The 16875-nt window shown below is 47.1% G+C and overlaps 1 protein-coding gene across 1 annotated transcript; it reads left to right on the plus strand.

Annotated features, from left to right (window-relative positions):
- Window positions 1-11338: 11338 nt before the first annotated feature.
- On the plus strand, window positions 11339-11992 carry LOC136653873 (olfactory receptor 4Q3-like). The gene has a single exon (XM_066630748.1). The coding sequence runs from the start codon at window positions 11339-11341 to the stop codon at window positions 11990-11992; it is 654 nt and encodes a 217-aa protein (XP_066486845.1).
- Window positions 11993-16875: the final 4883 nt, after the last annotated feature.

Raw genomic sequence — 16875 nt, forward strand, 5'->3', positions numbered from 1 at the left:
CCTGATCCTCACCAGACGCTCCAGCCTTCCCAGCATCAAGATCACACGCAGTTATCATGGTGCTGCCTGCGACACTGACCACTCCCTGGTGTGCAGCAGAGTGAAACTGCAAACAAAGCGACTGTATCACACGAAAAAGGAAGGAAGACCTCGCATTGATACCAGCAAGACCCGGGATCAGAGAAAAGTGGAGGAATTTGCACAAGCGCTTGAGGAATCTCTTCCAGGCCCGGCCGACGCAAACGCATCCAACAGATGGGAACATTTCAAGAATACCGTTTACAACACCGCCTTGTCCATATTCGGCAAGAAGACCAACAAGGCGGCAGACTGGTTTGAAGCCCACTCTGAGGAGTTGACACCAGTCATTGAGGAAAAGAGGAGAGCTCAAGCAGCATACAAGGCCTGTCCCAGTGAGCGCAACCTGCAGGTCCTCCGAACTGCTCGCAGCAAAGTCCAACAGACTGCCAGGAGATGTGCTAACGACTACTGGCTCCAGCTCTGTTCCGAGATACAGATAGCAGCTGACACGGGCAACATCAAGGGGATGTATGATGGTATCAAGCAGGCCCTAGGTCCAACACAGAAGAAAATTGCCCCTCTGAAGTCTGCCACAGGCGAGGTCATCCAGGATCGGGCGCAGCAGATGGAACGCTGGGTGCAGCACTACTCTGAGCTATATTCCAGAGAAAATGTAGTCACCGAAGAAGCACTGAACAACATTGAGTGCCTGCCTGTGCTGGAAGAGCTTGACAGTGAACCAACCCTAGAAGAACTTCACGTGGCCCTGGACTCCCTTGCCTTTGGCAAGGCACCTGGAAAAGACAGCATCCCTGCTGAAGTCCTAAAATGCTGCAAAGAGATCATCGTCACTGAGCTGCATGAAATCCTCTGTCTCTGCTGGAGAGAAGGTGGAGTACCTCAAGACATGAGGGATGCAAACATCATCACGCTGTACAAGAACAAAGGTGACAGGGGTGACTGCAACAACTACCGCGGCATCTCTCTCCTTAGCGTTGTAGGAAAGCTGTTTGCCCGAGTTGTACTAAAGAGGCTCCAGGTACTTGCAGAGAGCGTCTATCCAGAATCGCAGTGTGGATTCCGAGCCAACAGGTCCACCACTGATATGGTATTCTCCCTTAGACAACTGCAGGAGAAATGCAGGGAACAACGACAGCCACTCTTTATAGCCTTCATAGATCTCACAAAGGCTTTCGACCTGGTCAGCAGAGACGGCCTCTTCAAGATTCTCCCCAAGATTGGATGTCCACCCAGGCTCCTCAGCATCATCAGATCTTTCCACAAGGACATGAAGGGCACTGTTGTCTTCGATGGCTCCACATCAGACCCTTTTGACATCCGAAGCGGAGTGAAGCAGGGCTGTGTTCTTGCACCAACCTTGTTTGGGATTTTCTTCGCTGTCCTGCTGAAGCAGGCCTTTGGAACTGCAACAGAAGGCATCTATCTCCGGACCAGATCAGACGGAAAGCTCTTCAACCTCTCCAGACTGAGAGCAAAATCCAAAGTCCAGCTGAAATGTCTGCGTGACTTCCTCTTTGCCGACGATGCAGCTGTCACTACCCACTCTGCCAAAGATCTCCAGCAGCTCATGGATCGTTTTAGCAAGGCCTGCCAAGATTTTGGACTGACAATCAGCCTGAAGAAAACACAGGTCATGGTTCAGGATGTGGACTCACCTCCCTGCATTACAATCTCTGAGCATGAACTGGAGGTTGTCCATGACTTTGTGTACCTTGGCTCAACGATCTCCGACACTCATTCTCTCGATACCGAGCTAAACAAGCGCATCGGTAAAGCAGCTACCACGTTTTCCAGACTCACAAAGAGAGTCTGGTCCAACAAGAAGCTGACGGAACATACCAAGATCCAGGTCTACAGAGCTTGCGTCCTGAGTACACTTCTGTACTGCAGCGAGTCATGGACTCTTCACTCACAACAGGAGAGGAAACTGAGCGCTTTCCACATGCGCTGCCTCCGACGCATCCTCGGCATCACCTGGCAGGACAAAGTTCCAAACAACACAGTCCTGGAACGTGCTGGAATCCCTAGCATGTATTCACTGCTGAAACAGAGACGCCTGCGTTGGCTTGGTCATGTCGTGAGAATGGATGATGGCCGGATCCCAAAGGATCTCCTCTATGGAGAACTCGTGCAAGGAAAGCGCCCTACAGGCAGACCACAGCTGCGATACAAGGACATCTGCAAGAGGGATCTGAAGGCCTTAGGGATGGACCTCAACAAGTGGGAAACCCTGGCCTCTGAGCGGCCCGCTTGGAGGCAGGCTGTGCAGCATGGCCTTTCCCAGTTTGAAGAGACACTTTGCCAACAGTCTGAGGCTAAGAGGCAAAGAAGGAAGGCCCATAGTCAGGGAGACAGACCAGGGACAGACTGCACTTGCTCCCGGTGTGGAAGGGATTGTCACTCCCGGATTGGCCTTTTCAGCCACACTAGACGCTGTGCCAGAACCACCATTCAGAGCGCGATACCATAGTCTTTCGAGACTGAAGGTTGCCAATAATCATCACTGTATTCTTGCTCACAGTTCTGAGTTTTTAGCATTTGTTGTTATTGTATTTTTATTGTGTTTTTATTGTGTTGCTTTCATTCAATTTTTGACCACCTTGTTCTCCCTTCGAGCATGATCCTGCTGCTGGGCTCCACTGGCACTGTGGCTGTAGCACTGGCAATGGGTGTTGTAGAGTGCTTTTTTGCACCCAGTGAATAAGTGCTGTCAAGGGTAAGTCCTGAGCCATCCCTTGGGCACTGGATGCCCCTGAACAGCTTGCCTAGGTGGCTGGGATGTGGGGGAGAGCATTCCAGAGACAGGGAAGGGGTGTTTTAGAGTGGGGGAGAGTGAAATGGTGGGGAAGATCAGGCCCGGGAGGGAGTGGGGATAGTCTCTGCTACGTTCTAACCCCTATCCTCGGTTTCCCAGCATTACACAGGGCTACTTAGTTCAGCACCAGTTCAATGGATCCAACTAGCCCCATTGAGCTGGCGTGGGTAAGGGAACAAGTGTTATTACCCTGAGACCTCCTGCCTGCCCAAATCCAATGCTGGATACAGTGTGGCCTGGCAGACCCGCTGTGCCAGTACTGGATAGGATTGGGTTGCCCATATTGGAAACGTGGGGGTAAAAAAGATTAAAATGTAAAAAAAAAAAAAAGACAAATAGAAATAATGAAATTGGTCCTGATAAGCAACGAGATGCAAATAAAACTAATTGGTCTAATAATGCAATTATTTTAACACAAGTTTATTTTTATCTTTCCATTTTGACATGCACACACAACAATGAATATTGGCCTGAAACCATTGTTTGTATGTTGGAACAAGAGGAAGGAGTCTGGAAGAGTCTAGAAGTTGAGAACTAAAGAAAGAAGAACGAAAACATCTTGATATTATCCATAATTCCGGGGGGGGGGGAGGCACAGCATATTGAAAGTCAGGTTACACATTACTGGAATAAAATGATTAAAAATGGGCTATTTGTGTCCAGGTTGGAATATTGTTCACTTACTTCATTTTTTTACACTGCACCAGAACATGAATGGATCCACCATCTCAGAGTTCATTCTGCTGGGCTTCTCCTGCTCCCACACTGCACAGCTCCTTCTTTTTGTCCTGGTCTTGGCCTGCTACACCACCGTCCTTCTGGGGAATCTTCCTAATTATGGTGACTGTGTGGTCTGAGCCAAGCTCCATCAAGCCCCCATGTATTTCTTCCTTGCCAATCTGTCCATTATTGACATGTCTATGGGCTCAGTGGCTGCCCCAAAGTTAGTGACCGACCTCTTGAACAGTGGTTCTGTCATCTCCTATGGTGGTTGTATGGCCCAGCTGTTTGGTCTGCACCTCTTTGGGGGTGCAGGGATGTTTGTCCTCACTGTCATGGCGTACGACCGTTACGTGGCCATTTGCCAGCCACTGAGATATACAGCCATCATGGTCCGGCAACGCTGCTTCAGTCTACTGATATTTTGCTGGACAGGAGCCTTCATTCATTCCACTGTCCAGATGGTGGTCATAGCCCAGCTACCATTCTGTGGACCGAATGTGCTGGGCAATTTCTTCTGTGACATCCCACAGGTAATCAAGCTGGCCTGTGCAGAAATCTATCTGGTTGAGAAACTCATGCTGGTCAGTGGTGGCCTGATAACTCTACCTAACTGCCTGACCTTGCTGGTTTCATATGTCATCATCCTGGCCTCCTTCTGTGGCCACTTTGGGAAGGGTGGTAGGAAGGCTCTGTCTACCTGCAGCTGCCACCTGTCGGCAGTTGGTCTTTTTTACGGGCCTGTTGTTTTTGTGTATCTTAAGCCTTTCTCTGATTCTCAGGTGGACAAAATGGCTTCTGTGTTCTACATGGTAGTCACCCCTGCCCTCAACCCCCTCATCTATACTCTGAGGAACCAAGAGATGAAGGGAGCCATGAGAAAGTTGAACGACAAATGTCAACTCCTCCTACTGCCTCATAGGGAGTAAGTGTCTGAAGTTTCATTTCACTTGATTGTGGAAGCTCTTCCCAGGACTTGGGAGGGACACTATTTTAGTGGTACTCTGTTCTTCCTTGAGTTCATCCTGGGCAAAATGCAATGATCGATGATGAAAGCAGTAATGGATCCATTCTAAATATTGTTGTTGTTTTATCCATTCAGTTGTGCCCAACTCTTGGTGACTTCATTGGCAAGAACTCTCCATGCCCCGTTGTCACTCTCACTTTCACCTTTACACTCTCACATAACACCAAAACCAGGGGACATCCACTAAAATTGAGTGTTGAGAGAGTTAGAACAGACAAAAAAAATATTTCTTTACTCAGTGTGTGGTTGGTCTGTGGAACTCCTTGCCACAGGATGTGGTGATGGAATCTGGTCTGGTTGCCTTTAAAAGGGGATTGGACAAGTTTCTGGAGGAAAAATTCATTATGGGTTACAAGCCATGATGTGTATGTGCAACCTCCTGATTTTAGAAATGGGCTATGTCAGAATGCCAGTGCAAGGGAGGGCACCAGGAAGCAGTTATCTGGTGTGCTCTCTGGGGCATTTGGTGGGCCGCTGTGAGATACAGGAAGCTGGACTAGATGGGCCTATAGCCTGATCTAGTCGGGCTGTTCTTATGTTCTTATGTCAAGCACAACTTCTTTCGATTGTAGGATGTTAATCTTTGCATCTGTGTTGATAGTGTCTGTCAGGATGGCAGGGGAGGATGACCCTTTCCTTCCTGGTAGTAGAGTGGCACGGGAGCGTAGGGAGGTAGCACAGGAAGCGGACAATCCCAAACAGAGCCAACGACACAGACCCAGGTTTGTTTGTTGCAGAAGCATGTATTGGTAAAAGGAGCAGGCAGAAGAGTTGTCAGTCAAAGGACCAGAAGTCAGGGATATAGCATGGCACAGTCACGATAAGGCAGTCCACAAACCAGCAGCAAGACACACAGAACTCCACCACAGCAAACCCACATTTGGTGTCTGTTCTCACCCCCATATGTACTGGGGCCAGCCAATCAGAGTAGGGTGACTTCATAGTCACAAGACAATCTTGTGACCCACTCTGATTGGCTGTCCAGTGGTGCATTGCACTACTCCACCATAGCCTACATGACTCTGCACACACATCCCAGTCACATGACTCCCACCTAACACAGGTGCAACTGATTACAATAACAGTGCTGCAGTCCCAATGTTTACATTTGTTCACCGGGTCTGGACATCAAGGTCCCTCCTGCCACATCCTGGGTTACAACAATTCAGGGCCTGGGATGCTAAAGGCTTGACAGTGTCAAACCAGCATGTTCTTTGCCTGCCCCTCCTTCTTGTTCCACTGACCATTCCTAACATCATTGACTTCTCTAGTGGATTTGCACACGACATGGCCAAAGTGAGTCTTGCAATTTTGGCTTCTACTGATGTGTCTAATTTTATATGGTCCAGCACTTCTTGATTGCTTACTCTGGTTGTCCATGGTATATGCAGTGCTTTTTTTGTAAAAAAAAAAAAAAAAAAAAAAAAAGAAAGAAAGAAAGAAAGAAAGAAAGAAAGAAAGAAAGAAAGAAAGAAAGAAAGAAAGAAAAGGTGCAGGAACTGACAACTTCTTTTATTTATTTATTTATTTTTAAACCATTTTACACACACACACACACACACCCATCCCATGTGAGCTCCCTGATAGCAAAAGCACTCCTGCCACAGCTGGAGTGAAACACCCCATTTTTTTTAGGTGGGGAGGTGCTCCATTGGGCTATAGGAAACTCTCTCCATTGGGCTATAGGAAAGCCTTTTGTTAAAGTGTCCAGAACTAATATACTCCTCAAAGTTCAGTCCCAGGCAGGCTCTTTTTTGACTTTTTTTTTTTTTTAAGTCCCAGGTAGGACTTAACCCACAGCTTCTAGCAGGCAGCTCACTCCAGGAGCTTATTAATTAACAAATAGATATAAGGATATGTAGAAATCATGAGACCTGCAGCTCTTAATGCAGCTAATGAACTCTAGTGCTGAGGCTGGATCCTATGAGAGATGCCTGAATACACCTGGCCCCAGGGCTGAGTCTGACCACCTGATTCCAAGCCACACCCCTGTTCAGGCTGTGCCAGGTTATCCTTGTCAACCCCGCAAGGGGCCAAGGCAGCCGGGCCACACAGGGCCACTCCATGCCACTGAACCTTTGAGGTAGCTCCGGCAATCCAGGCCAGGGACAACCCATCCACCCTGCCATATCGCTGCCACTGAGGGATGGAATTGGGTTCAGCCCTGCCTTCGCTGACCTCAAGATGCACACTAATGGTCATGCTCCTGCCTTTGAACCTGCACTACCTGCAAAATTAAAGTGACCAAGAGGTCCACAGGGGAGGAATTTCACATTCCTGGACTGGCCAAACAACGCCCAATCCCAGACTTAGAAGCATGGGATCAGCTTCACAATGGATGAAATGAAAGGATCATGGATTGAGTGAGGATTATATATAGAGGGTCATATAAAGATACTACGGGTGCAATCCTAACCCCTTATGTCAGTACTTTCCAGGACTGGCAGAAGGGCATTGCAGCTCTGAGGTCAGGGAACAAACACTCCCTTACTTTGAGGAGGCCTCCGTGAGTGACACCCAACTGCAGGATGCAGCACATGTCCCATTGGCACTGCCATGCCAGTGCTGGAAAGCACTGACGTAAGGGGTTAGGATTGTGCCCTACATCTGCTTTACTTTTTGTGATGTTGTAAAAAAACAAGATTCAAACTAACTCATCAGCACAGTTTTCCCCATGTATGTATGGGGACTGCTGCAGTGGTGTGCAAGACAGTTGGGATACAGATTAATAGGCCAGTTCAAATTAAATTCCTGTGATGTCATGCAATGGAACTGGTGCAGCCTCTGCTGTATCCAGCAGGAAAACTGTGGCTGCTGAAGGTTTCCTCAAAGTAAGGGGGTACCTTCATTCCTTACCCTGGGTAAAGCCCCAGTAGCCTCAGTGGGGCTGCTTGGATCCACACCAGTTCCATACCTCGTATAAATCTGGGATGCCCTGTGTCAGGCCTTCAGGTTTGGAAGGGGGATAGGCTATGGTGGAGGCCTCCTCTGCCATCCCCACCCTCCTCAAAAGGCCTGAGCAGTTCTTCTCCCTGCCCTCCCCCAGCCCAGAAACAACGCCTCCCCAACCCGGTTTTGCCCTTCCCATGCCCTCCCGCCCTCCCACTATCCTTCTCCAGCAGGCGCTGGTCTCCAAATGGTAGTGGGAGACCAGTGCAAAGTCTTTCTGCTGGTAGGATGGGCCTGTGTGCTGGTGCAACAGGTTATACAGCACATTTGTGACAGTTCATGTACTCATACCAATGGTGGAGGTCGACATAGAACTGGGCTGCATAAAAGAACTGCATGAAGTTCTGCTGATGTTGGTTCTTCTTGCAAGGAGAAAAAGCACTTGAATAAAAGCAAACAGGCCCTCTAATGTTTTACTGTTTACAAGAACTTCAAAATCTCATTCATTTCTAATTATCCCATTGGGGACTGGAAAGCAGCCAGCACCATCCAGCATGCTGACGTCTTCATCATCTTCAGAAAAAGAGCAAAAAGTCTTTAGAAAAGGCTATGAATACAGAGGGTGAGAAATCCAAGGTCCTCAGATTGCAGGAGGATTATATTCCGGGAACCTCGAAGGGCTGCATCCTCCCATTTTCCAGAGGTGTGAAAGATATTGGGGTGAGAGTCTTCTCACTCTAATTCTCCCTTTGCATCATTGTATGGAGAAACTAAGGGCTCAGTTCTAACCAACCTTCCAATACTGACATAGCTGTGCCATTGTGCATCTTGCAGTGGAGAGGCTGTCAGGGGGGCTCCTCAAGGTAAGGGCAGGTGTTGGGGCTGCATTGCAGCTAGGTCAATGCTAGAAAAGAGGTTAGGATTGTGTCCTTAGTCTTATTCTAGTTCTCTGATTTCTCATTTTCGTAAGAGTAGCATCTTCGACCACGCTAACTTCCACCTGCATCTCTCACCTTGCTCACCTGAATTTCTTGAGTTTCCTTTCTCCGTCATTTCTGAGCCTTCTTGAGAGACCACAATATTTGGAGGATGCAGGATTGCTTTGCAATGAATTTTTGATCACTGAGATGGATAGGACCTGACCCAAATCTACACAGAGCATGACAAGAGTGAGTATTGCAGTTATTTTTATGACTTTGTAAACTCTCGAATCCGTTGCTTCTGTTTTCTTGCTTAAGCCATTTTTTGCAGCTACAGGTTGTTTTAAAGTCTAAATGTGTCTATGTGTTTGTGCATGACTTACCATTGCTGCAATCCTAACCTCACTTTCCTGGGAGTAAGTCCCATTGAACACAATAGGACTTACTTCTGAGTAGACCTGGTTAGGCTTGTGCCCTAAGGGTGCTGTTTTTGGTGTAAGGATCATTTATTGCATTTAGAAGCTACTTTTCTGTTTGCAACACTTCACATAATTTTCATTTTTTTAAAAGTAGACCCTAAACCAACAAAATAATTGAAATGTTTAAACTGATAAAAATGATAAATGAAAAATCAAACCCTATAATGGATAAATTATGGAAGTTGTGTTTTGTTTTCATTAAACACATTTTGAGCTGTAGAGGAAGGAGTTTATTTTCTTTTTCACTATTGATATCAGTGCATATTTATAATATCATTAACTCAGACAGTGTAACTCCCAAGGGTTCTGGTACACAAATTGCTCAGCCCAATATAAATTCAACTTGGGAACACTAAAAAAGCACCATAATGTAATTTTCTAAATTTTTAAAAAAGTATTGTTATATTTTTCTTCCGATATAACTTGGGTCCAGAACAATTCAATCATATATTATAACAATCTCCTTCAGAAACTTGGCACTGCCAACGAGACAGACTAAAAGCAGTTGTTAATTTTATTTCTATTTACCTGAGTAGTGCACAATCTCATGTGACCTTTTAGCAGATTTTTCTGCAAAGTCATATTTAGAGAATATCTATGCTCCTTATTCCAACAGTTCTCCCAAATGCTCAAAGGAATATTATTGCCCAATATCTTGCATACATTTGCCGTAGCATCATAGAGTTGTTCTCGGGTGGTGGTATATTTTAACAACAGTTTATGCATTTCTGAATGCCTGAATGTTGTTGATCTAATTTGCAGTCTACGGATTAAATGAAGGGGGGAAAAGCAAATATGTTTCGTTTGAGTGGACCCAGATAATAAAGGAGAAACTAATGAGTTTATTAAGAAGAAAATTGAATGCTGATTCACGAAGATGCCTGTACCATATATATGTATAGATTTTACAGAGTTCTCACCTATCAAATGTTTATGCCTAATAAAGGTTTTGTTGACATGTTGACTATGTATAGATTTCAGAAATAGAGAGACTGTATAAATATAACTATGAACCTGTTTACAAGAATTCAGGGTGCAATCCTATCCAACTTTCCAGCACCATTGCAGGAACAATGCAGCCCTGAATAAGAGAACAAACATTCCCATATCTTGGGGAGGTCTCCGTGAGTGCCCCCACCAACATAGGATGCAGTGTGTGGCATGGCTACGTCAGTGCAGGAAACATGGATAGGACCGGACCCTAAGGGCCCAATCCTATCCAATTTTCCAGTGCTGGTGCAGCTGTACCAATGGGGCATGCACCGCATCTTGTGGTGGGGCAGCAGTAACAGAGGCTTCCTCAAGGTATGGGAACATTTGTTCCCTTATCTTCGGACTCAGGGCCCAATCTTACTGATGCCTACTAAAAAGTTAGGCCCATTATCGTCAATGAGGCTTACTCTTAGATAAGTGTAGATAGGATTGCAGCGTTTCCGCCAATCTTATCACCAGGCTATGCTGCTGGAACTCAGGTTCTGACAGCACAGCAGCCCAACTCAGAGCACAGTCCTAACCAGGTCTACTCAGAAGTAAGTCCTCTTTTGTTCAATGGGGCTTACTCTCAGGAAAGTGTGGTTAGGATTGCAGCCTTCGTTCATTGCAAATCAAGGTGCTCTCTAGTGCTCCACTGGGTCTCTGCCAGAGAAAGCAAGTGGTACCGGCTGTGCTGCTGCAGCCTCTCCAGATCCCCCAGGGTCAGTATGTCAGCAGCACAGTGGTTCATGTGCAGGCCGGGGAAGGAAGAGAGCAGGTGAGGAAGCAGTGGGTTGGGAGGAAGCAGGAAGGGTGGATTAGTAGCAAATCATCCCCTCTTATAAAACATTTCCCCTCTTTTCTAAAATGGGTACTGTACATCTGAGGAGACACATAAGTAGCCCAGGACTTAGGTGGATGTAAGCAAAAATATTTTTACTTCGACCCCTCGAGCTATGCCACTGCTTCCTATATAGAACAGAAACTTACTGAACAGATACAAAGACTGTCTTCCTTCCACACTCCTTGATAAAGCACAGGACAAGTGAAATTAGGTTGAAAAGGGTCACAGAGTATTGATCAAATAGAAAGAAATGGAACAGAGACAGATCTCAGGGGCAGTGATGTGACCAGTGCCTGGAGTGTTAACAGTGTCCCATTTGTTTTTCCTCTAGCACCAGCCATCAAGATGAATGGGTCCTCCATTACAGAGTTTGTATTCTTGAACTTTTCCTTCTCCCGCTCTGCTCAGTTCTACCTTTTAACACTGGTGTTGACCTGCTATGCCACTGTTCTTCTAGGTAATTTGCTAATTACGGTGACTGTGTGGTCTGAGCCCAGGCTCTTCCAGTCCCCCATGTATTTGTTCCTTTCCAATCTATCCCTCCTTGACATGACAATGGGCTCAGTGGCCGCCCCAAAACTAGCAACCGATCTATTGAACAGTGGCAGTACCATATCTTATGGGGGCTGCATGGCCCAGATATTTGGCCTCCACTTCTCTGCCAGTACGGAAATGTTCCTCCTGACTGTCATGGCCTATGATCGCTATGTGGCCATCTGCCACCCGCTGAATTACACAACCATCATCAACCCACAACGCTGCTTCAGTCTCCTTCTACTTTGCTTGACAGGGGGACTCATTCATGGCATTTGTCAGACAGTAATAGTGGCTCAGCTACCATATTGTGGAGCAAATGTGTTGGATAATTTCTTCTGTGACATCCCACAGTTGATCGAGCTGGCCTGTTCAGATGTCTATGTTGCCGAGATGGTCACAGTGGTCAATGGTGCCTTGATAGCCCTACCCAACTTTCTGATCTTGCTGCTTTCGTATGCCATCATCCTGGCCACCCTGTGTGGCCGTTTTGGAAAGGATAGTAGGAAGGCTCTGTCCACTTGCAGCTCCCACCTGACTGTAGTTTGCCTCTTCTATGGACCCGTTATCTTTGTGTACCTGCAGCCCTCCTCCAACTCCCAGGTGAACAAGATGGCCTCTGTTATCTACATGGTGGTCACCCCTGCCCTCAATCCTCTGATCTACACGCTGAGGAACCAAGAAATGAAGGGGGCCATGGGGAAGTTGAAACAAAAGTTTACACGCCTCCTTCTTGATCAAAGGGAGTGAAAATGTTGCATTGTGCAAATGAACTCTAAATTTCAGCGAATTATTTGCAATTGTTAAATCATTTTAAAACTGTTAATTTTGTTTCTTACAGCCCAATCCAATCAACACTTTCCTAGGAGTAATCCCCATTGACTGTAATGAGACTTACTTTTGAGTAGGCATGCATAGGATTGGGCTCTCAGTTATGTAAGAATTGATTGCTGATCGTTTGCTTGTATATATATTGTAGTTTGATTCAGTTTGAAACTGGCTACTACTGAATGTGTTTGTCATGCTAAATTCTTTCAAATATTTCATAATTATGTCGTTTTGAAGCTGCACAAATAACACTGTAACACAAAAACTGTTTGTGGAATTTTTAATATTTCTTTTACAATTCTGAGCACAATCCAACGCTGAAGCTGTTCCAGGCTATGGTAAAAGTTCCATAAGCACGTTTGCAACTACTCTAATGTAGGTTGCACAGGTGGAAAGGCTGGTGCTGCATTCCAACTAACAGAAACCTGAGCGGAGAGGTAAGGCTCTGAGTGGCCTTACCTCTGAGTGGCAGAGGCAGTGGGAGGGCAGAACAGAGGCAGTAAGGGGGGTGTAATGGGGTGGGGGGAAGGTGGAACTGGGGGTGGGACAGGTCCGGAAGGGGAGGCGGGGTCAGAGTAGGTCTCTTCTGCAGTATCCTATCCCCTCTCCCAGGACTAGAAGACCTACATTGGGTTGCCCAGATTTACGCCAGCTAAATAGATGGTGCAGACTCAAGTAGCCCCATTGGGCAGGCTGGGGCATTACTTGGCGTCAAGGAGAAAATATCTCCAGCCTGCTCCTGATGAGCACTGGATACACTTGGCCCCGCTGCACCAGCACTGGTTTGGATTGGGCTGCCAGAGGCTCTGATTTCAATGGTGATCTAAGGGCCCAATCCGAACATTGGGTTGGGCTGATGCAAGTCCCTCGTACCAGCCCAGCATTGTCATCCTAGTCCCATTCCCGGGTGGCCCAGGGCAGTCCTAGGTTGCTCGGATTTGCGCCACTTCCAGAGGTGGAGCTGATCTGAGTAGCCCCATTTGAACTGCAGTGGCTCTCCCCGAGGTAAGGGGAAACATTTCTCCTTGCCCCTGGCCGATCCTCTTGTTGCTTGAAACTTGCACTGGATACAGTGCATGCATGCTGGCCTGTTTGTTCCAGTGCAAGTTAGGATTGTGCCCTTAGTTTTTTTGGTATCATCAAAGCTTTTGTAGTTCTCTTACATCCCCTATGCTATTACCAAATGCAGTATTATACACATAGTATTTTACAACTGCATAGACTTGTGTAGCATAAACTGTGGCTAAACTAGTGTTCCTCCAACTGTGGGACGTGGGTGGGTTGCATCCCAATGTTCAGTGCTGCACTGAGTCCCTGGAGCTTGCTTCCTGACCCTGCTGGCCCACAGCTCACTCCACCAGCCTCAAAATGCCTCCTGGATGAGACCAGAAGCAACTTTCAGTTCTCAGAAGCCACTTCTGGTTTATTTCCTGTTCGCTTCTGTGACTTCCTGTCACATCCAGGAGGCTTCCTGAGGCCTGCAGGGGCCAGATGAGTGGGTCATGGTCAGGCACAACCCAGAAGCAGCCTCAAGGGACTCCAAGGAAGGCTTTTCAGTGCAGCACTGAGCACGGGGTTGTGACCCACCATGAAGCATGAAGTGGATTGTGGTGCCCAAAAGTCTGGGAACCACTGAGCTAAACTACTGATGCAGTGCCAAAATAGCAGCGTTTTCAAAAAACTTTACCAAAATTTATAAAAAGCTTCAAATTATTAAACATGAAATTGAACTTTGTTACACAGTGTTAAGTGCTTTATTTGTTGGAATGTTCAATTCAAGCATTCTGTTTGCAAATTCAGCAGCATCAGAGCGCATGACGTCTGACAATCCAAAGTTTTGATTGCATGCGGTGTCCAAATTCGGGATGCTCTCCACACAATTCTGGGGGGGGGGGAATTCTGCAGTACTCTCCTCTTCCTTGAGTTCTCATCATTGTGGGTACAGACAAAGGCAAAACAATTCACCCCAGCGCCCGGGGCAATGGCGCCATGACACCATATGATGCAGTGACATTATGATGTCATGACACCTAGTGACATCATGACATTTGTGATGTCATGATGTCACTTCAGGGTTCTGCCTGGGGGTTGAGGCTCAGCCAGCTTTGAGCGTTCTATTCCAATTTCTGTGGAGACTGGTAGCCACCACGGAAGCCAGAATGGAGCACGCAAAGCTAATGGCTCCTCACCCCCTTGGGAGAACCTGGAGATGACTGCATGGAGCCCAGGGGCAGTCATGCGCCCCCCCTGCCATAACACCCAGGGCATGTGCCCCTCAGGCTCTGCCATTATACCTCTGGGTACAATGCAATTGTTGATGATGAAAGCGATAGATGTTCTAAATAAATTCTACAGAAATCCAAGTGGGTTGGAGGGGGAAGGAACTCTGCTCAAAATAGACCACATGTTTTGATGCACAAAGCTCAAAGTCCACCTCCTTCACCTCCTGAGAACCGCCTCTGGTTCTCAGTTGCAAGCAATCAGAGTAGACTATAATGGGCTGGATGAACCAATAGCTTGACAGGGAAGCTCAACCAGTTGAATAGTCAGCTACAGGGATATGAGTTCAGGCCCAATCCTGAAATGGCCCAGAGCCAGCTCTGAACTTTAGCACCAGGTGGCGTAAACGTGCCGTAAAGCATGTTTATGGTACCTGGCCATTAGGAGCACCAGCACTGGGCCTGCACCAGTCAGGCATCGACCCAGTACTGGCAGAAGGAGGACGAGTCACTGCTGTGGGTGAGTGAAACCAGCGGGTGGCAGTGCAGCCTCTGGGGAGAGGAAGGAACAAGTGTGGGGGAGGATGGGGTGGGAGGAGGAAGTGGGGCCGGCGCGGGATTGGCAGAGCTCTGCTCCACCATATCCTGACTTTCTTATGGAGTAGGAAAGCCTGACACAGAGTCTTTTGGGTCTGCACTAGCAAAATAGCTGGCACAGATTCGAGAAGCCCCATTGTGCCTTGGTTTTAACGAAGAGCAGATATCAGTTCAACTCAATAATTGGGGATGTTTCTGCCTCTCACTCAAAGAAAGAGAAATCCAGCATGAAGCAGATACTACAGGGTTGTGTTTGGATACCAGTAGCCCAGACTCAAATCTATTATAAGTGACAAAGCTCTTCCCATCACCTCAGAGAAAACACAGGGACTCCAGGCTACTTATCAGGGCAACTAGGAGAATTAAAATGAACACACACAGCTGCACGGATGGGGCTGAGAAAAGGAGGCCACCATCCAAACTGCACTCAAAGACATTCGTGGTGACATGGATGCTCACAGCGCTACGACCACACAACCATACATGGGAAGCAGGAGAACCAGACTGCCAATGTGGCACTTGGTAGATCTTTCAAGCAGAGGAGAGCTACTTACTAAGCCTCCAGTGAAGACACATCCGGAGTTTTGCTGAAAGAAACCTCCTTCAGTTCAGCAACACGGAGGGGGACAAATTCGCCAATGACAAGATCAATGGAAGAAGAATCTTGGAGGCTGCGTTGAATGTCGGGCAGCAGACCCCAGCTGGATTTAGAGTTCTTGCTGACAACATGAGGCAGAAGCAAAAGCAGCAGCAGCAGCAACGAACAGGAGCATATCAGCCTGAACAGGAGCATGTCTTGGTCTCAGTCTCAATTGCACTCAAAGACTCTCAAGGTGACATGGACACTTGCAGTGCTGGGGCCACACAACAATCTTCCTTTGCAAACTAAGAAACAAAACTATGGAACCCACCTTGACAGCCAAAGGGGTGAGGGAAACAGGGCCTTCACACCATGTCTTACTCTCAGACATCCACTGAGGAAGGTTATCTTCAGTTAGGGCACAATCCTAACCAGGTCTACTCAGAAGTAAGTTCTCTTTTGTTCAATGGGGCTTCCTCTCAGGAAAGTGTGGTTAGGATTGCAGGCTTAGCCTCCTAAATCTACATGATGCACATTGTTTTGAAGAGAGGCTTTATAAAGGGATTGAAGCAGATCACCAGCTCCCAAGGAGAATTCAAGAGTTTTCGTTACGAGATCCTTAAGTGGCTGCTGTCTGCCTCTGGTGCTTTCAGGAGCTGAAGGCAGGGATTATTATGACTACAGGACAGGTCATTGCAGACCAGAACTTTTTTGACTATCTGCAGGGGTAAAGAAAACATGTTTGTCTGATCCGTAGCAAGTGGTTGTGTGTCTGTTCCCCCCCCCCATGGGGAATTCAGCGGATTCAGAATAACCTGAGTATTGAAGATAACTTTGGGCGGGGGGGGGGGGTGTTGACAGACATGTTATACTGGTGTAGAAAGCAGGTGGAAAAGAGCCATCCATGACTCATTGAGATTTTGAGGCTGTTGGTCAACTAAAACATCACATTTCCGACTGGGAAGGAATGAAACAATGTCACCCGGAGCTCAATGTCACAGGAAATACATCCAGTTTCCTATGACCCAAATTCTAGACCTGTTCTTCCCCTAGAATCCTGTGAGAACTTTTGTGGAGTGAGCTCATCAAGACATCTTCGTCTGGGAACTGAGGGCCCGTGATCGCTCATCCCTGGTCCTAAATGGGTGCCATTTAGCTATCCACTGCCATAAGTGAAGTTGGGATAGCACAAATGTTGCACCACCTCTACGTCCTGCATTACTGGATAGAAATCTCTTTCTCTATTGTCAGGTCAGATGTCAGAGTCAGGTGCGTGACAGAAACATATCTAAACCTCATCGCCCGAAGGGATCAACAGAGAACACATTTTACTGCGTCTGGGAGGAAAATGAGTCAATTCACCCTCATTTATTATCTATTCTCACTGGTTTCAACCTGCTAAATGCAAT

The sequence above is a fragment of the Tiliqua scincoides genome, chromosome 5, assembly GCF_035046505.1.
Source record: "Tiliqua scincoides isolate rTilSci1 chromosome 5, rTilSci1.hap2, whole genome shotgun sequence".
Classification (NCBI taxonomy): Eukaryota; Metazoa; Chordata; class Lepidosauria; order Squamata; family Scincidae; genus Tiliqua; species Tiliqua scincoides.

Coding starts and splice junctions, on each gene's coding strand:
- LOC136653873 (XM_066630748.1), top strand. CDS start 11,339: ATGGCCCAGATATTTGGCCTCCACTTCTCTGCCAGTACGGAAATGTTC.